The sequence below is a fragment of the Lipotes vexillifer genome, unplaced genomic scaffold (genome assembly GCF_000442215.2).
Source record: "Lipotes vexillifer unplaced genomic scaffold, Lipotes_vexillifer_v1.1 scaffold12, whole genome shotgun sequence".
NCBI classification, from domain to species: domain Eukaryota; kingdom Metazoa; phylum Chordata; class Mammalia; order Artiodactyla; family Lipotidae; genus Lipotes; species Lipotes vexillifer.
The window spans coordinates 2,341,671-2,361,972 of record NW_006796716.1 but is presented as its reverse complement, the minus strand read 5'-3'; the positions used below and the strand labels follow the sequence as shown (position 1 = coordinate 2,361,972).

At 43.5% G+C, this 20,302-nt stretch overlaps 1 protein-coding gene across 1 annotated transcript in view; it reads left to right on the top strand.

The window, feature by feature from the left end:
- The first annotated feature begins 598 nt into the window (after window positions 1-598).
- Window positions 599-20,302, top strand: part of LOC103082004 (nuclear envelope pore membrane protein POM 121C) — a 20,823-nt gene continuing 1,119 nt past the window's right edge. Inside the window, exons 1-11 of the mRNA XM_007468792.1 lie at window positions 599-1,167; window positions 2,118-2,333; window positions 2,636-2,794; window positions 4,408-4,488; window positions 5,925-6,096; window positions 14,691-14,782; window positions 15,433-15,506; window positions 16,383-16,507; window positions 16,615-16,717; window positions 16,966-17,142; window positions 18,048-19,718. Coding sequence (XP_007468854.1) covers window positions 599-1,167; window positions 2,118-2,333; window positions 2,636-2,794; window positions 4,408-4,488; window positions 5,925-6,096; window positions 14,691-14,782; window positions 15,433-15,506; window positions 16,383-16,507; window positions 16,615-16,717; window positions 16,966-17,142; window positions 18,048-19,718 — 3,439 coding nt within the window. The remainder of the gene's footprint in view (window positions 1,168-2,117; window positions 2,334-2,635; window positions 2,795-4,407; window positions 4,489-5,924; window positions 6,097-14,690; window positions 14,783-15,432; window positions 15,507-16,382; window positions 16,508-16,614; window positions 16,718-16,965; window positions 17,143-18,047; window positions 19,719-20,302) is intronic.

Sequence of the window (20,302 nt, the reverse complement as noted above, 5' to 3'; positions counted from 1 at the left end):
CTTTATCAATGTGTACTGCAGAAACGCAAACTTCTATTGCAGCTTCAGGTCTGATCTGCAGTTTATTAGACTATTAGGCAGTTTGATCGGGAATTTATTAGTACCAGATCCACATTTAATGAGGGTGGATAGTTTGGGTTGGTCTTGATTTTTACTATTGCTGTTGAAGTCAGCTCCCTTTAGCAGTTTATACTTTGGCAGAAAACTGAGTAACTGAAAAAACTAGCAGCCTCAGGTAGCAATTGTGAAAGTGCCTGATAATCTCTTCTAGGGTGTTTAGGCCCCTAGAAAATAAGCATTACGTGAGTAGTCTAGTCGCTTTCCGGAGCTTTTATTTCTAACGCGATTCTTCCAAGAGGCTCACCTCTGGATGGGTGCTGTGCGGGTGTACACGAGGGACAAGAATCACAACTCGGCGTTTAGCGAGGCGGCATTTTCTGAAACGGGTCGGGTCTAACGCGTCGCCAGGCAGTAGCGTTTCCCTTCGCTGTCGCGCGTCCGAGTCGCGTGCGCAGTGACGCAGTCGGCGCGCGGTGACGCGACGCGCGGCGCGGTGCACGCTGGGATATTTAAGTCTTCTCCGCGGCGCGGAGCCGCGATGTCTCCGGCGGCTTCGGCGGCTGGAGGAGGCGACCGACGGCGGCCGTTAGCGAGTGTCAGGGACGGCCGGGGCCGGGGCTGGGGCTGCGGCGGGCCGGCCGGGGCGGCGCTTCTCGTCCTGTCGCTGCTCGGCCTCGTGCTGTACCTGGTGCCGGCGGCGGCTGCGCTGGCCTGGCTGGCTGTGGGGGCTACCGCGGCCTGGTGGGGACTGAGCCGCGAGCCCCGGGGTTCGCGCGCCTTCTCGCTGGTTCGGAACGTCAGGCGTCAGCGAACACTGCTCGCCTCGCCTCCGGCCAAGTCGGCAGTAAACGGAAATCTTTTAGAGCCGCGGAGCCTGCTGGAAGGACCCGACCCCGCAGAACTGCTCCTCTTGGGCAGTTACCTGGGCAAGCCAGGCCCCCCGCAGCCTGCCCCTGCCCCGGAGAGCAGGGACCTGCGGGAGAGGCCGGGCCGACGCCCACCCGCCCGCACCGCGCCGCCCGCTCAGTCGGCGCATCCCCGTGGCGTTCAAGTTCACCCCTTCCTCCCCGCTCCTCTCCTCCGATCCTCTAGGAGGCCTTCCCAGCGGTAAGATAACCCTGATCTTTCCCACACTATCCTCTCTGTCGACGGGCTTTGAATTAGGGACTTGACTTTCAAATCCGATTTTCTTTTTCATTAAGTCCAAAGTGGATTGTGTGTCGTTTTGCCATCTTGAACACCTCGATGCGTGTCAGTCGTCTCCTGCCCTCCTTTACCCTTTGGAATGAGATGTGATGCCACAGCTGTTTCCTTCCTTTTAGTTCTTAAACCTGTCTGAATTTTCATACAGTATAGATTTAGCAGAATACTTGATAAACCATTAAGTATCCCTACTTCTAGTGAAAATGTCTTTATCTTTCGAGTGTAGTCATAGAGTATGTTTTGTTAGATGTTTTTTCTTTGGACCACTAAGAGAAATTCTATGGTTAGCCGAGCTCAAAGAGGTGTTCCCAGGAAACACCTCTTTGATTGATAAAACTTGGTAGATAAAGATGATCAAATCAAAGAGACAGTTTCATTTAGTCCCGATAGCTGAGTGATACAAGAGAATACAAAAATTTGGTGAAAATATTAGATTCTTGAAAAGTACATTTATTTGAGAAGATGAATGTTTAGGTGTTATTAGGTGTTAAAAATGTTTAACTTTGAGTGTATGTTACTGATGGATTAGCATAAAAGAGTGAAGGATTCTTGAAAAGTTTCTCCCTACACATCCTAACACACACTTTTCTTCCATCGTAGTTTACTTGTGTGGGCAAGGTTTTCAATTTCCCTCTCAAACTGTTGAAGTCTATTGTAGGGACAGCTGTTAAGCAGCTGTCACTTTCTGCCCTTAGACGAAATGGGGGAAAGTTGCCATAAAAATACCGTGTGTTCTTTGTTGCTTAGAAAGAGGTTTAAACTCTCTGGAAAATATCTGAACCCACGTGGTTCTTTAGTCATTTAAATTTTCTGACATTCCTTTAAGCTTCTTTGGTATCTCCCATTCTTCACAGGGATTGTGGGACTTTATCACATCGGTTTGTAATAACACCTCGAAGAAGATATCCAATTCAACAGACCCAATATTCCTTGCTGGGGGTACTTCCCACAGTATGCTGGAATGGTCATCACAAGAAGACTGTGCTATCTGCTCGTAATTCCAAAATGGTGTGCAGCCCAGTGACAGTGAGGATTGCTCCTCCAGATAGCAAATTGACTCGTTCTCCGATGTGAGTATTGTCGTTAGAAGAATAGACTCCCATTTGTCCACTTTATTCTTTGGTTATTCCTGTGACAAAGCAGAAGAAGTACCTGCTTATTTGAATGAGAAAATCCCAAATTCTAGTAACTGAACCATCTTTTTGTTTTGTTTGCCTTGGATTGTAGCTTTAATTGCAAAGGGCAATTTCTGTGAGTGTATAAATTATACTTTTGCTTGTTGGTTAGCTTCTCATGTCCAGTGATTGAAGTCTGTGCTATATGGCATGGTAATTAAAATATCTTGATGCTGGAATCTTATCTTTCACTGTAGACGAGAGCAAATTATCAACTCAACACTGTCCTCACCATCAGCTAGTGCCCCAGACCCATGTGCAAAGGAGACAGTACTGAATGCCCTCAGAGAGAGGAAGAAAAGGACAGTGGAGGAGGAAGACCAAATATTTGCTGATGGCCAGGAAAATAAAAGAAGGTAACAGTCACAACAGAGTAATAACAGGCCTCTCAGGTGGGCTCCCGGGATTTGTTGAAATATAGATCACTCTCCAAAAGATACAGAGGCCAGCTCCAGTTTGTGACCCTTAGTAGGTCCTGTTCTTTGGCTTTCATGGAAGAGCTTGATAACAAGGGCTTTAATGCTGTTCATTTCCTAAGACACATGTTAGATAAATTTTGTAATTTACCTCTTCCATAAGTACTAGAGATACGCCAATAACTGTTAGCCATGTTACCCTCATACTTTTGATACAAACGTGTTAAATTTTATTTTTGAGAGAGCATGCTTAAAGTCTTCGCCTCACAATCTCGTGCTGTTTAGTTATTTGGGTAACCACCGGTTGCAGTATTGTGATTGTGCTGAGGGGAGTGCTTGGCAAAGAAAAGTGAGGACTAGGGTATGGCAGACTTATCAGTAATGAGAGTAAAGCCAATTTCATTATTTTGTTTTCAATAACTTAATGAAAACGAGTGTTAAGGCTTTAACAGGCTGCAAAGGAGTAAGTTAAGGAGTCCAGTCATTTTTCTAATTCAGTACATTGAGTACCCACTATGTGCCAGAGCCTATCCTAGGTAGAGCGGAGAGAGCTTTGAACAAGACAGAGTCCTCATGGGACTTGTTTGAGGAAAAGAGACCAAAAAATAAGGATAATAAAATAAGCAAGATAATTATCAATTATAAGTGTATAGAGATAAGAAACAGAGTGATATAACAGAGGGTAATGAGAAGGGGGCTTCTTTATATAAGGTGGGCAAAGAAGTGCTCTCTGAGGAGACAGTGGACCCCACATGTAAAATCATTGGCCCCATTACCTAGAGAAGATTGTTCATATCCTATAGGTTCAAAATTGGTCAGCTTTGATACTGTAGGTGACAAAATTGAGTAGGGAAATGTTAATCAGTGCAAGTGTATGTATGTAACGGGAAGATCACGTAATCATGACTAGAGATGGGATTGACAAGTGAGCAATTTGAGCTAATGTCAACTAGCTAAGTAGGAGTGGCGGGGGGTGGGGAGGTGTGGAGGTGGGAGAAGAAATAACTATTTTTATGGGGCAGATAGGTTTCTCATGTTCTGCAGGGTGGTAATTTTGCTTGACCCCAGTGAGCCTATAACTGAGGATTCTGTACTATCTTTCCCATGATGGGAATAAGCAATGATTCTGTGCACCATGCATAGGCCCTTCTTGTATGTGATATGTAAAGTTTTCCCTTAATAGACTTGCCATATTAACCTCTAGAGCACTATAGGATGTGTGGGTTGATCCCTAAAGGGTTGTTTTTGTTTTCAGTTTGGGGATGGTAGGATGTTAAATTTGTGATTCTGATACTTTGGTGAGAAGTTAGCAAATAATTGATACACCTGAAGAGTTCAAAAGGTCTTGAAGTATTTTCATACTTTTCTTACTGCCTGGACACTGTTAGCATAAATTTACCTTTTGGAATCTTTGGAGTTGAAGCATTCCTCCTCTTGTCTAGCATGGAACCTATGCTCCATAGGAATAGTATAGGGTCCCAAGAATATGGGAATATGATTTAAGGGGAAAGAAATGTAACTTCATTTAATTGAGAGTTTTTTGGTTTGTCTAGGCGCCATGATAGCAGTGGGAGCGGACATTCAGCATTTGAGCCCCTGGTGGCCAACGGAGTCCCTGCTTCTTTTGTGCCTAAGTAAGTGAGCATCCATGGGTGAGATATAGACTGTTTGGAAAAAGGGAATCATCAGAGTTACTGTCCTGTAGACTTTCTTTGCTTTTTTGCATTGTTTTATTAGTTCAGGTTCAAATCTTTGAAGTCAGAGAGGAACATTTTGAGTAACTTGCCACAATAACTATCTTCTAATTCCTTTTAATATTTTTTCATCAATATGGATAAAACACACTAAGGCTAAGGGTTTATAAATATATTTAATAACCAAGTATATAAACAGAAAGATCACAAGGTTTGTGCAATGGATAAAATGTAACAATATGAAATTTAAGATAAATGTTAAATCTCTACATTTGAGTTTAAATACATTTGAGGAGGCATGGGCTGGGAGGAAAAGTGGCTCAGAAATATGTGTGAAAAGCCTTGTGGTAACGTATATGCTTAATTTGAGTCAGCAGTATGCTGTGGCTGCCAAAAAAGCTAATGTGCTCCTAGTCTGTGCTGATAGAAGCACAAAGACTAGAATGAGGCCGGTGAGTGGTAGTCTTGCTCGTCTTAGCTCTTCTCAGATTGTCTGTGGAGTGGGTTTGGTTTGGTGTACTACACTGTAAGCATGTACACAAACTGAAATGTACTCTGAGTGGAGCAGCTAAGATTTTATGGGCTGGTGGTGGGTAAGGCAGTTTTGAAGGCGTATGAATACTAGCCCAGAGGGGAAAAGTCTCAAGGAGAATAAGGAAATTTGGATAATGGTCTCCAAAATATGGAAGGACTGTCACGTGAAAAAAGAAAAACAGTTTGCTCAGTTTGGTTCCAAATAGTATCCATGGGTGAAAGTTAGAGGAAATACATTTTCATCCAGTATAAGAATAAACTGGTCCGTGGTTGAGTATCGTAACAGGGGTTGGATGACTTATTCTACAGGAAAGATGTACAGGGAATTTCTGTTTCAGTTGGAAGCGAGAAAAAGTGGTTGGTTTCTCTTAACTCTGATTTTTTAAAAAAAGTTTTATTGAGGTATAATTGGCGAATAATAAACTGCCTGTTCAAAGTGTACAATTTGATAAGTTTTGACTTGCGTACACCTGTGAAACCATCACTACAGTCAAGATAATGAATGTAAACATCACCTCCAAAAGTCTCCCCATGCCCCTTAGTAACACCTCCCTCCATCCTGTCCCCATCTCCAGGTATCTGCTGATCTGTTTTCTGTCACTGTAGATTAGTGTGCATTTTCTAGAATATTATGTCAGTGGACTCACATATTTGATTTTTAAAATATTTGGCTTTCTCTTCCTGACTGTCAAATATATTTAGCCAAACTGTTAATAATAAAATTAAGAGCATTATGCTCTTTTATTAAGTTTTTTTTTAAAGGAAGATTTTGTGTCCATGGACAAAGCCTTAAAAGAATGTCTTTAATAATACATCTAACTATCTTTTCCCCTTTTTATTAGGCCTGGGTCTCTGAAGAGAGGTCTCAATTCCCAGAGCTCAGATGATCACTCGAATAAGAGATCCCGCACCTCTTCTATGAGCTCCTTGACAAGCACATACACAGGTGGCATCCCTAGCTCCAGCCGCAATGCCATTGCCAGTTCTTACAGTTCCACTCGAGGTCTCTCTCAGGTACATTTGTCTTGCGTTGTGGGAGAAATGGGTTCTTAACATTAATTAATCAGCCAGTGTTTACTACCTGGTAGTTACTACCTGGTTATCTGTAGATATCTTCTGTCTGTCAGATATTGGGATTACCACTAACAGAAGATACAAACCCTTGAGTGATAACTATAGACCAGTGGAACAGAATAGAAAGCCCAAAAAGTAAAGCAGTCGTATGTGGAAACCTGATACAAGACAAATGGGCAAAGGACGAATAATTCAGTAGACGATATTAATTTAATCAAAAGGTAGATTGACTCCAGATTGCATTGGATCATAAAAGAAATTTATCCTATAGGCATTGAGAATTTAATGAAAGTTTTAAAAATAAGAAGTGCTTGTAATTCTTTTTTAGAAAGAGGATGTAGTATAGCCTAGAGAACAGAGCAAGCTTTGCTACCAGAAAGATGTGGGTTCCAGTCTTGGCTCTGACACCTAGTAGCTCTGGGGCCTTGGGCAAGTAAATCACTTAAACTCTCTTTGTCTCATTTCTAAATCATTGTTGTAAAGACTGAAGGTAGTGTTTGAAAAGTACCCATTACAGTGCCTGTTAATAAGTGGGTACCCAATATATAGTAGCTAGGAAAAAATAAAGCATGTGTGGAGGAAGATTTTCAAGGGGAGAAAAATTTTGAGATAAGTTAATCAATCCACAAGGCTCTTACAGTAATATAAATGAAAGATGAGTTTGATAGGTGAGGAATAGTATTTAATTTGTGTCTCTTATGAGTGAGTTTGAGCAGCTTTTCATATACAGTACTAGAGAAACATATTCCAAATGAACTAAAGATTTAAATGTAAAATAGAAACCATAGAAATAAATGTTTGCAAAAGCAGGCTTCTCGGAATTCCCTGGTGGTCCAGTGGTTAGGACTCGGCGCTTTAACTGCTGGGGGCCCTGGTTTGGATCCCTGGTGGGGAAACTTAGGTCTCACAAGTGGGAGCATCAGTTGGTACAGTTCCCTAGAGGGCAGTGTGGCCATTGTTATTAGCATTAGAGATGCACATGCCCTTTGATCCAGCAGGTTTACTTTTAGGAATTAACCCTACACATATACTCAAAGACATATACAAGGATGTGGATTGTAGCATTATTTTTGCAGAAGCTTGGAAACAATGTAAACATACCTTTTTAAGGGGCTGGTTGAATGACTTACATTATTTCCATAAGTTGAAATACTGTGTAACTGTTAAAAACAGTAAGGCAGCTTTAATAGGCACTGATGTGAATGAGCTCAAAATATTATATTTAAAAAGCATAGTGCAGAACTGTGTGTATGGTGTCCTCTATTCATGCTGCTGGTTTCTTTAATCTTTTGATGTGCATAGAATAATGTTGACAGGATATATTAGAAACTGTAATCACTATTGGATAGGAAGGAAACTTTTTACTGAATTCTTGTTGGAATTTGTAACATGTGCTACAATATTACCTTTCCTGGTTTCAGAATTTTTTTTAAGTATAGATAACCGTTAAGTAAAAATCCCCCTGTCCTGGCTATCTCAGTGTCCATCCCATAGGCACCTATTGTTAACATTCCTACTATGTATGTAAACACAGATGATACACAAGATTTCTGGTCTGTTTAACGAAATGGAATCGTAGCATATATGGTTTTTCTGCATCTTTTTTAATCATTATATATTGCATAGCATTCCATGTCATGTAATCTATCTAACGGCTGTTTTAAAATTAGAGCAGATCAGAAATAAATGAAAAAGAAATGAAGGAAACAGTAGCAAAGATCAATAAAACTAAAAGCTTGTTCTTTCAGAAGATAAACAAAATTGATAAACCATTAGCCAAACTCATCAAGATAAAAAGGGAGAAGACTCAAATCAATAGAATTAGAAATGAAAAAGGAGACGTAACAACTGACACTGCAGAAATACAAAAGATCATGATAGGGCTTCCCTGGTGGCGCAGTATTTGAGAGTCCGCCTGCCGATGCAGAGGACGCGGGTTCGTGCCCCGGTCTGGGAAAATCCCACATGCCGCGGAGCGGCTGGGCCCGTGAGCCATGGCCGCTGAGCCTGAAGCGTCTGGAGCCTGTGCTCCGCAACAGGAAAGGCCACAACAGCGAGAGGCCCGCGTACCGCAAAAAAAAAAAATAATAAAATAAATAAATAAATAAATAAATAAAATTAGAGTATAATGTGCAGAAAAACAAATATAGATGTACAGCTCCATGTAACCACCACCCAGGTCAAGTAATAAATCATTTTCAACACGCAGAAGCCCTTCTCACACCCACTCACAGTCACTACTTCTTCCCTTCTTCCTTCCTCAATATTAGCATCATATATAGTTTTCCCTGTGTTTGAATTTTATATAAATGGAAACAGAATATGCTTTCTTTTGTGTTTGGCTTCTTTCATTCAACATTTTACTTGTGAGATTCATTCATGTTGTTGCATGTGGTTGTAGGTCTTTCATTTTCATTGCTGAATACTGTTCCATTATGTGAATATACCACGATTAATTTATCCATTCTACCATTGGACATTTGAGTTTCTGGTTGGGAGCTGTTATGCATAATGCTGCTATGGACATTCTTATATAAGTCTTTTTTTTTTTAAATTTAAGCATAGTTGATTTACAATGTTGTGTTAATTACTGCTACACAGCAAAGTGATGATTATACATACATATACATCCTTTTTTTAAAAAATTCTTTTTTGTTATGGTTTATCATAGAATATTGAATATAGTTCTCTGTGCTATACAGTAGGATCTTGTTGTTTATTCATCCTGTATATAAAAGCTTCCATCTGCTCACCCCAACCTCCCACTCCATCCCTCCCCCTTGGCAACCACCAGTCTGTTCTCTGTTTGTGATTCTGTTTCTGTTTCATAGATAGGTTCACTTGTGTCATATTTTAGATTCCACATGTAAGTGGTATCATATGGTATTTGTCTTTCTGACTTCACTTAGTATGATAATCTCTAGTTGCATCCATGTTGCTGCAAGTGGTATTATTTAGTTCTTTTTTATGGTTGAGTAGTGTTCCATTGTATATATGTACCACATCTTCTTTATCCATTCATCTGTTGATGGACATTTAGGTTGTTTCTATGTCTTGGCTGTTGTGAATAGTGCTGCTTTGTATAAGTCTTTTTTTTCCCCCATACTGCACAGTTTGTGGGATCTTAGTTTCCCGACCAGGAATCGAACCTGTGCCTCCTGCACTAGAAGCGCAGAGTCCTAACCACTGGACCACCAGTGGTCTAGGGTTATTCCCTGTGTAATTCTTTTTAAGGTGATGTTTCAGTTGATTCTCCTCCCAGCACAGTATGAGACTTTGTTCCCGTGTTTATACATCTTCACTGATGCTTGCTGTTGCCTGTCTCTTTTAATTGCCCATATTCCAGTGAGTGTGAAGCAGTATTTCATTGTGGTCTTAATTTGTATTTTTTCTCTGATTAATAATGAAATAGAGGTATCAGCTGTTCATTGGCCATTTGTATGTCCTTTTTTATGAAGGGCCTGTTCAAGTTTCTTGGCTCTTTTCTATTAGGTTGTCTGTCTTTTTCTTACTGATTTTTGTAAGGTCTTTATATATTCTAGATACAAGGTCTCGTCTCTGAATTATATGTGTTGCAACAAGTAAGTGTCCTACTCTGTGGCTCACCGTTTCATCCTTTTCACTTATGGTTAGTGTATTTTGTGTACTGTTGAGGAAGTCTTTGCCTGCCTAAGGTCATGATGATATTGTCTTATGCTACTTTCTAGAAGCTTTATTATTTTTCCTTTTTACATTTAGATCTATAATCATCTTGAAATTGATTTTTATGTGTGATGTAAGGTAGGGATCAAAATTAGTATTTTTCCATCTAAATATCTATTTGACTCAGCAACGTTTACTGAAAGGCCCGTCCTTTTCCTATTGCTCTGCAGCACCACCTTTGTCATAATTTGTGTCAGTATATCTGTAGATTCTGTTCTGTTGCACTGGTCTGTTTTTCTTCCCCGTGCCACACAGCCTTTAAGTTTTGATATCTAGTAGAGTAAGTCATCCAACTTGCTCATTCCTCTCATGCCTCTTCAGAATTGTCTTGGATCTTGGCCCTTTGTATTTCTATATAATTTTATCATCTTGTCAATTTCCACACCAAAAACTTTGCTAAGATATTGATTGGGATTGCCTTTAATCTACCAATTATTTTGGAGAGAGTTGACGTTTACAATATTGAATTTTCCAGTCCATGCACATGGGGTAGTCTTCAGTTATTTACATCATCTTTAACTTATCTGTGCAGTGGTTTTACATATTTTTTATTACATTTATTCCTAGGTACATGTTTTTGATGCTATTATAAATAGCATATTAGAAATTTACTGATATATAGTAATACAACTGATTTTTGTATTCAGAAAATTTGCTAAATTCTGAATATTCATCTGTATATTCTTTAGGATTTTTGTATGTACATCATGTTGTCTACAATAATAACAGTTTTTTTCTTTCTTTTTAATTCTAGTGTTTTTTTTTTTTTTAGTTTTTTAGAAATTAATTTTTAAAATTTATTTATTTTTGGCTGTGTTGGGTCTTTGTTGCTGCGCGCGGGCTTTCTCTCGTTGCCGCGAGTGGGGGCTACTCCATTTTGGTACACGGGCTTCTCATTGCGTTGGTTTTTCTTGTTGCGGAGCATGGGCTCTAGGCACGTGGGCTTCAGTAGTTGCGGCACGCAGGCTCAGTAGTTGTGGCTCGCGGGCTCTAGAGCGCAGGCTCAGTAGTTGTGGCGCACAGGCTTAGTTGCTCCATGGCATGTGGTATCTTCTTCCTGGACCAGGGCCAGGGCTGTCACCCATGTACCCTGCATTGGCAGGCAGATTCTTAACCACTGCGCCACCAGGGAGGTCCTTGAATATTATCTTCTTACATACTTTTTTGTTGTTTTGTTTTACTGAAGGACATTGGAGGGGTGGGGGGACAATGACTTGAAGCTCTGAATGGTAGTATCTTCCTCCAGAGAGATCTGTCTTTTGCCTCTGGCAGGCAGCTAGGATAGGGACAGATTACCCCTGTACAGTTGGAATTGACATGATTCTGAGCTGGTTGTCAGTTCTTGTGAGGGCTGGTTTATTTCTGATTTGCCCTGTACCCTACTATGTAGCCTTTGGGATTCGAACCAAAAGCCTAAGGTGTATATTAGAGCCCCGCTACTTTGGAAAGCCCTGAATTCCGGTTTTTGTCTTCCCAGCCCTACAGGGCTGCCAAAAGCTTTTCTCAGCCTCTCAACTGCAGCTTTTACTTTTGGAATGAGCAGTCGCCCTGAGGCTTCTCACCTGCTGGCTCCTCTTCTCTGTCTTACCTCCACAGTGTCTCACTGCCTTGGTAGCTCTCCATACCACCACACCTTCAAACATACGTATTGTATATTTTCTTCAGCATTCTTTGTTTGTCCTCCACAGCAGGGTTGGTCTGAAACAACGTAGTCAATATGTAATAACCCATAATGGAAAAGAATCTGAAAAAGAATGTATACACACACATATATGTATGTATAACTGAATCACTTTGCTATACACCTGAAACATTATAAATCAACTATATATCAATAAAAACTAAATAAATGGTGCTTATGCATTAAAAAACAAACAAACAAACCCACAGCCTGAAACATGGTCAGATTTTGTTTTAAAGCACCCTCACCCCTGGTAGAGCCTGTGACCTACGGCAAGTAATATACTCACTGACACTAATAGCGTCTGGGTGTTTTATTGTAAGTAGCTACCAGTCCCGTGTTTGTGTGTGATATTTGAATATATAATGCTGTCAGAAGGAGAAGTTCTAGAACGAAGAGCATAGTGTACTTTCAATTTTGATCATAATTATCTTTGAAATGGTCCATGGCATGAGTTATTTTAAATTATCAGGAAAGTAAGGAAGTCTTTGGAAGTGGAGATTAGAGTAATATGAAAGTTGTTTATGTTGAAACTTCTCTTTCAAAGAAATGTGTACCGAAGCAGTAAACATCCCCAGTAGTCAATAGAGATGACAGCCCTTCTATTTGGTGCAAGTGGTAGTAGAGATATTTGACTTAATTGTATTTTTCCAGAGGAGCAGTAGTATATACCCAGCCCACAGCTACCCAAACTAGAAGTTCTAGCTTTGATATTATAAAATCGTTACAAATATTAGACTGGTGCCAATTAGAGAAAGTGAACTGTCCTTAGATCTCCTTGTGCGTGACATTGATATCTTCGTAAGTCTTATATAAGACTTGTAATTTTCCAAAGTAGGAATAGTAACCCTGGCCTTCAAAACCTCAAAACCCTAGCTTGCATTTCTGACCCCGTCCCTTATTATTCCTTTACATATACCCTATATTTAAGTCAAAGCAGCATATTTGTTATCTTGTAAGAGCACCTAATTCCTTCCTGCTTTGTTGCCTTTTCTTGTCCTGTTCTCCATCCGGAATCATGTGTCCATCCTACTGCAAGCCTATAAAGTTTGTCTTTCTTCAGGTGTTTTTGTCAGATTATGAAGGACCATCACAAATGTCACCTTCATCCTTTATTATTCTTCTAACCGAACCCTGCATAATCTCTCTCTTCTTGGACTCCTTTTTAGAGACTTCATTCATCTCTTGTCTATTATAGTCAATTTGTGTACCATCCTATCTCTTTTCTAGATTGTAAATTTCTTGATGATGGGAATGGTCTTGCTTGTATTCTTTGTAAAGTATAAAGGATAGTACCTTTATGAAATAGGAGCTTGACAAAAATTGAATTACAGTGCAGAACTAAATTGACTGCTGGATACATAGATGGACTGTTTCTTTTTATGACTTGCCTTGGTATAGCCTTTGCCCACTTTTCATTTGATATGTTTATTATGTTTATATGGAATTGCAAGACTTTCACTTTTACATGTTAAGGATATTATCACTTTAGTTGAATATATGTACCTTCTAATTTTGTTTCTAGTTATGTTTTTATTTCATTTTGGAGTGTTTTTGTTTCGTGTCCACATACATTTTATTTCTAGTTTATGGAAACATTACTGTGGTTGAAAATTCAGATGGTACAGAGTATAGAGTAAAGTCTCCTTCCCACATGGAGACATTTTTATTTAGAGAGGTTCTTAGTTGTCCTATGACAGTCTGTCAGTTTTCTTTTCTTTGTTTCTGGAATAGAGTCTTTTCCCTACCCCAAGTTATTTAAGAGCTCTTTTGTTTTTTTTAAATAGTTCTTTATGACACCTGGATTGTGTGTGTGTATAGTCTATGAAGTAGAGATAGAACATTTTCCTCCTAATTGTTGAACCAGGTTGTCTTCCACCCTGGCTAAAGGTTAGAATCACCTTTGGCACTTCGTTAAAAATACAGGTGTGAGGCCTAAGCATTTGTTGTTTTTTCAGATGGCTGTCCTTTCTTGTTATTTACCTGAGCATAACATAAAAAACTATTATTGATTTCAGCTTTTTTTCTCAAGCTTATTCTGAGTCTTGGTTTCCTGACATTAGTCTTATGGAACTATTCTACTGCTCTACCACCTGTCTTTGATTTAAAACCCTCTTTACCTTTTTAAAATTTTTATTAAGTATTGTTGCCTCCCTGTTTGTGTTTATATGATGCAATTTTACTGAGTAAGAAATCACTAGAAGCTTCTCAATAGGAAAATTGCCTATGGTGATAGTTCAGTATCTTTGTAAATAGGCCAGAGACAGTGAACCTATTTGCAGAGAGCTTGCTCTTTGTCAAGTACTTTGCTGCTAGGCCCCTTCGAAGGAGGCAGAGATGAAAACAGACTACCTTTGCTATCAGGGGACTCCACTTGGTGAAGAGACAGATGCGTGGATAATTATAACTATAAATACCACTGATGCTGCAAAAGTCATAGATGTCATGATCGTATATATATATTTTTGTTGTTGTTGTTGTTGTTTGTTTGTTTTGTTTTGTTTTGTTTTTGCGGTACGCGGGCCTCTCACCGCTGCAGCCCCTCCCGTTGCGGAGCACAGGCTCTGGACGCGCAGGTCCAGCGGCCATGGCCCATGGGCCCAGCCGCTCCGCAGCATGTGGGATCCTCCCGGACCGGGGCACGAACCCGTGTCCCCTGCATTGGCAGGTGGACTCTCAACCACCGCGCCACCAGGGAAGCCCCATGATCGTATATTTAAAAAAAATAAAGTTAATAAAGTAAAACTGAAAATTTAATGAGAGCAAAACTAAATTAGTTTATTAGCTTATCTTCATTGGAACAGTTTACTTTTATCATTTCCACAGACAATACAGAGTAAACGTGTATGCACATCATAGCTCTGAACCATTACTGAATGTGACAGTCCCCTTTTTAATATACGCCAAAAGTACATTCATTCCTTCTACATTTATTAGTTAGCGTTCCATTCGTTTTTCAGGCTTTTTCTCCTGTAGTTAATACTGGCAATTGACTTTCTTTTCAGGAGCCTTCCTTCACAAAGAAATATTTTTTTAGTTACCTAAAAGGAGATTTTATATGCAGTGATGAATAGAACCACAGCATTATATTGAAGGTCAGATGATAAACTATCAACTAGGGTCAGTCACGTTATTTGTGTTTGACTTTTAGCTGTGGAAGAGGAGTGGACCCGGTTCATCTCCCTTCTCTAGCCCAGCCTCATCCCGCTCCCAGACACCAGAGCGGCCAGCAAAGAAAATAAGGTAATCCATTATTGTTTGCTGTGTGGATTACTGAGAGGTCAGGAAAAGAGGGACATTTACTCGGCTGTTAGGCTTTCTGCAACTCTGATTTGGAGGATCAAAGAAATTAACATCTAGAGGACAGTGAAGTGCCCGCCTGAATCGCTCTCATCTCTTACAGTTCTTTTGTACCAACTGTAGAGGCCTCTGGCTCTCTTCCTCACACTGTAGCGTGAGTGACAGGGGTGCAAGAGTAGAGGCCACACAGAATAGAATGAACAGAGTGAATTATGTCATCGGGCAGCGGACTTCCATGTTTTTGACTCCAACTGACCTTCTAGGTACCTACAGTCACGTTGAATGTCATTCTGTTAGGGATCAGATCTGTGACTTAGAACTTTCAGGGACTTGGTGGGTTGTAAGTAAGGTTTTGAAGATCACTGATTTGTGCTTGTTGTAAGACAAAGTTTTCTCCTTGGTTTCCATGAACTGCCTCCATTCTTTTCTGTTGGAATTTTCTTTTGACTTCTTTTATTTTTTCTCCTGGCATACTGAGGTCTTATATCATGGTTGTTCTAGACCAGTTGGTAGGTAAGCAGGTACAAGAAGTTATCCAGTACTTTTTGTCAGCAAGTCTTTCTTAAGCTTAATTCTGCCTTTTCCTCCTACAGAGAAGAGGAGCCTTCTCATCATTCTAGTTCTTCAACTCCATTGGTAACAGACAAGGAGTCCCAGGGAGAAAAGGGTAAGTTGATGAATGCACTAGAGTGGCTTTTGGTGGTGGAAGTGTTGAGCATTGCCTTGTGAACGGCCTGTTAGATACAGAGATAGGAGTTTCTGTCCTTCAGAAATTTATAGTCAGGTAAGGGAGAAAGGTGACACAGGTACAGTATAACGTGTGGTAACGGTGGGCTACAAATAAGCTTAGGTTGAGGTATCTGTGACCAATCCAGATAATTATTGTCCAGCAAGCAGTTGTATACCTGCATTTGGAGCAATTCTGCCTTTATATCCTCTTGACTATATAATTTTTTTTTTTTTTTTTTTGCGGTACGCGGGCCTCTCACTGTTGTGGCCTCTCCCACTGCGGAGCGCAGGCCCAGAAGCCATGGCCCACAGGCCCAGCTGCTCCGCGGCATGTGGGATCCTCCCGGACCGGGGCATGAACCTGTGTCCCCCGCATCGGCAGGCGGACTCCCAACCACTGCACCACCAGGGAAGCCCTTGACTATATAATCTTGCAGACACCATCCAAGAGCCCAAATCATGGAAGATCGAATCTTTCAGAGATACCCATTGAAAACTCAATGTTTAAAAATGGCATAGGGCTTCCCTGGTGGCGCAGTGGTTGAGAGTCCGCCTGCCGATGCAGGGGACACGGGTTCGTGCCTGGTCCGGGAGGATCCCACATGCCGCGGAGCGGCTGGGCCTGTGAGCCACGGCCGCTGGGCCTGCGTGTCCAGAGCCTGTGCTCCACAACGGGAGAGGCCAAAACAGTGAGAGGCCCACATACCTCAAAACAAAACAAAACAAAACAAAATAAAACAAAAAAACCGGGATAGACAAACCTATCCATTTCTGGCAGAGAGGAGGAAGAAAACAAGTCTTTCTTTTTTTTTAGTTGCAGATAAAACCACGTGGAAGAAACAGAACTCGTGGAATTCCCCATCAACACCTGGCAGCTCTGGGCAGCGTAAACGGAAGGTTCAGTTGCTGCCCTCCAGGCGAGGGGACCAGCTGACCTTGGTATGGTCTTATCCATCTACCTCTGCCCACCCCCACTTAACTCTGTCTTAGGAATATAGGATTCTTCCAGTTTCTCCTGATTGACAACTTCTTTTTCTCCTTGGTAGCCTCCACCTCCCCAGCTTGGTTATTCAATCACTGCTGAAGACTTAGACTTGGAAAAGAAAGCTTCTTTACAGTGGTTTAACAAGGTCTTGGAGGATAAGACTGGTAAGGAACGTAGATCAGTTTCACACCCCAGAGAGGGTTTGTTTCCTTTGGTTTTATTTTGGTCTTTCTCATCTAGGAAGTGCATTTGGGTCCTCAGTGGAATCTGGAGAACAGTGAGCATTGAGACTGAAGGGAAGCCTTTCTAAATGAGTTGTCCTGAGGCCCTGAACTCCCCGTGCTCCATGATATGCCACTGGAAAGAATTCCCAAACAAGGGAGGACAATGTCATCTTTTCTTTCTTCCCTAGATACTGCCTCAAACTCTGTCACTGAGAACCCACCTACCAGTCAGTCTTCTTTCACTTTTACACTGCCTGCTGCTGGGACTGCTTCATCCCCAACCTCGCTCCCAGCCCCAAGCACTAACCCACTGTTGGAGAGCTTGAAGAAGATGCAGAATTCCCCAGGCCTACCATCCCTCCCCGGTGAGTGGGAGAGCTCACTTTAGAGCACGTAATGACATCAGCCTTTGTTTAGGTGGAAGTAAAAGCACCATGCCCGTCAGTTGCTGGAAATTGCTGTAAAGGTTGAACCTATTCTAACTTCCCAAACCTGAGCTGGTGCAAGCTTAAGAGCTTTAGAAATCTGTAATCAGGACATTTTAGGGAAGGGCTGCAACACTTAAAGCTGGGGAAGGCAGCTTAGCTTTGGTAGTCAAATAGCTCTTGATTTGAAACCCAGTCCCTTAGCTGCTCTGAGCCTTGTTGTCTTCATCTGTAAAATAAGAACAGTGCTCACCTCATGAGCTGTCCCTGAAGTATAAACGGTCACATGGTTAAGGTGTCTTGTCACGTGCTTGCTAGACGGCAGGCACAAGGTACTAGGCTTCCAAGGACCTGCTGGCTGTTCCCGCCCCTTTGCCTTCTTGGCTCTGCATTCATACACTCTCCTCTTCTGCACTTCATCACAGTGCAGAATGTGTTAGGTATCCAGCCTCTCCCAGGGCTCACGGGCAGAGACCATCTCATTCATGGTCAGATGCTCTGTACTTAGCGCCTGGTGGGTGAATGTAATACAGTACATCTTTGTTAGATGAATAAGGTATATCTACATAATTAATTGGACTTGAGTTCAGGTAATTGGATTTTTCTTAGTTTCTACACATTTAACCCCCAACTGGGCCAAGTTTTATCCTCTTCTATTTTTCTTATGACCTCTGAAGGGTAGAAATTATGAACACTTCTTTGACTTTTAGGAATGAACAGTTTAAAGGCCTGTGGCATAGATTTAGTCATAATTGTTGACTGTTGAGTCCCTAGCGCTGTGCTGGGCATTGAACACCGCATCGTTTGAGACGTTCCAAATTCACTTTCTCTACTCTTCTTCCCAGAAGCTGCTGGCGTGGCAGCCACTGTGGCCCATTCGCCTCCGAAGACACCCAGCCCTCTGGCCCCTCTGGGCTCTTCAGAGTCAGCACCCCTTCCAGGCACCTCCGAAGACTCCAAATCCACCCCCACTTTCTTGGGGCTGACCCCTGCTGCTTCCCCAGGACCAGTCACTGACGCCAAGTCACCTCCGGACCCTCAGGCTGAGACATCTGCCAAATCGCAAGCCCCGTCCGCCCCGTCTCCCAGCCCCAAGCAGAGTATTCTGTTTGGAATGCTGAGCACCCCACCTGTTACCCCTCCTGCCTCTGTGGCCCCTGCTGTGTCTTCAGCATCTCCCATGTTCAAGCCCATTTTTGTGGTCCCACCTAAAAGTGAGAATGAGGGCCCCTTGCCCTCTAGCCCTTCCAAGGTCACAGCCGCCGCATCTTCCAGCTCAGCCGTCCCCACGACGACCAGCAGCCCACCCCTCACTTTCAAGCCTATCTTTAGCAACATGGGGCCACCTGCATCTGTGCCCATGTTAACTCCCTTCTCCTTCAAGCAAACAGCTACTCCAGCCACTTCCACAAGCGCCCCTCTCCTCAGCGGCCAGGCTGGCGCCACCTCTGCAGTGGTGTCCATGACCACAGCCAGCACCTCCGCAGACTCTGCTCCGAAGCCCGCGTTCAGCTTCGGTGTGCGCACCGCGACCAGCACCCCGAGCAGCGTGACTAGCACCACCGCTTCCGCCTCCCAGCCCTTCCTCTTTGGGACTCCCCCTGCTTCCGGTGCCAGCTTTACCCCAGCTGTGGGCCCCATATTCCAATTTGGCAAACCTCCCGCCATGCCTGCTTCAACAGCAGTCGCCACCTTTGGCCAGTCCCTTCCCAGTGCCGCCCAGACCACCCCCAGCAGCAGCAGCAGCAGCAGCACAGCCAGCTTTAGTGGCTTTGGCAGCACCCTCACCGCCTCAGCCCCAGTCAGCAGCAGCCAGCCCACGCTGACGTTCAGTAGCGCCACCGCCCCGGCGTTCAACATTCCCTTCGGCTCGAGCGCCAAGCCACCTCCCCCGTCCTACCCAGGAGCCAACCCCCAGCCCGCCTTCGGGGCTGCGGATGGGCAGCAGCAGGGGGCTGCCAAGTCGGCCCTCGTCCCCAGCTTCGGCAGCTCTTTCACTTTTGGAAACTCTGCAGCCCCGGCCCCGACTGCGGCTCCAGCGCCAGCCCCAGCCCCGGCCCAGCCAGCCTTTGGTGGCACCGCGCAGTCGGCTTTCAGTGGTCTGAAGGCCACGGCCTCTGCCTTTGGCACTCCTGCCAGCACCCAGCCAGCCTTTGGCGGCACCACAGCTGCCTTCTCCTTCGGTGCAGCCACCACCACTGGCTTTGGAGCTACAACGCAGACCGCCAGCAGTGGGACCAGTAGCTCAGTGTTCGGCAGCACGACACCATCGCCCTTCACATTTGGGGGACCAGCAGCCCCAGCCGGCAGCGGGGGCTTTGGGATCAGTGCGGCCACCCCAGGCACCAGCTCTGCCTCTGGAGCGTTCGGCTTTGGAGCAGGACAGAGTGGGACCACTGGCAGCACGACCCTTTTCGGGGGAGGCTTGAGTCAGAACAGCTTGGGCGCGCCCAGCCAGAGCACACCGTTTGCCTTCAACGTGGCCAGCACGCCGGACAGCAAACCTGTGTTTGGAGGTAAGGTCAGGAGTTGACTTGGTCTGCTGTGCAGCGGCTGCTCTTGTGGAGCTTTACATTGTGGTAGTGAAGAAACAGGTATTCAATGTGTAAATAGCGTGTCAGGTAGCAATAAATGTCTTGATAAAAGTATGTGATTAATGACTGGAGGAATGCCTTTCTGAGGAAGTAACAAATTTAACCTCCGAGACTGACAAGAAGAGCTTGGGCTGTGGCTGGGGAGAGGTGTGTGTGAGGGCACTGCAGGGCCTGTTGAAAGTGGTCGCTTTCGAGCTGGGGAGAAGATGGAATGGGATCGCACGCAGCTTTGAGGCTGGAAAAGCGTGCTTGTGAAGTTACAGTGAGGCCAGTCGGCACCATTCTTTTTCCCCAGCACCGTTCAGTTACGAGATACAGACCTAAAATAAGTGGTAGCCGGCATGGCCCGCCTGTTGCAACTCACCAAGTAAAGCAGCAGGGGCGGTGGCCCGGAGGTTCTCTGAGGCTGAGGAAAAGCAGGAGCCGGAGTTGCTGCGGTGGCGAGCAGGGAGCCTGTGCAGTGCCTGCGGGGGAGGCGGGAGTGGGGAGGGGGGGGAGAGACGGGG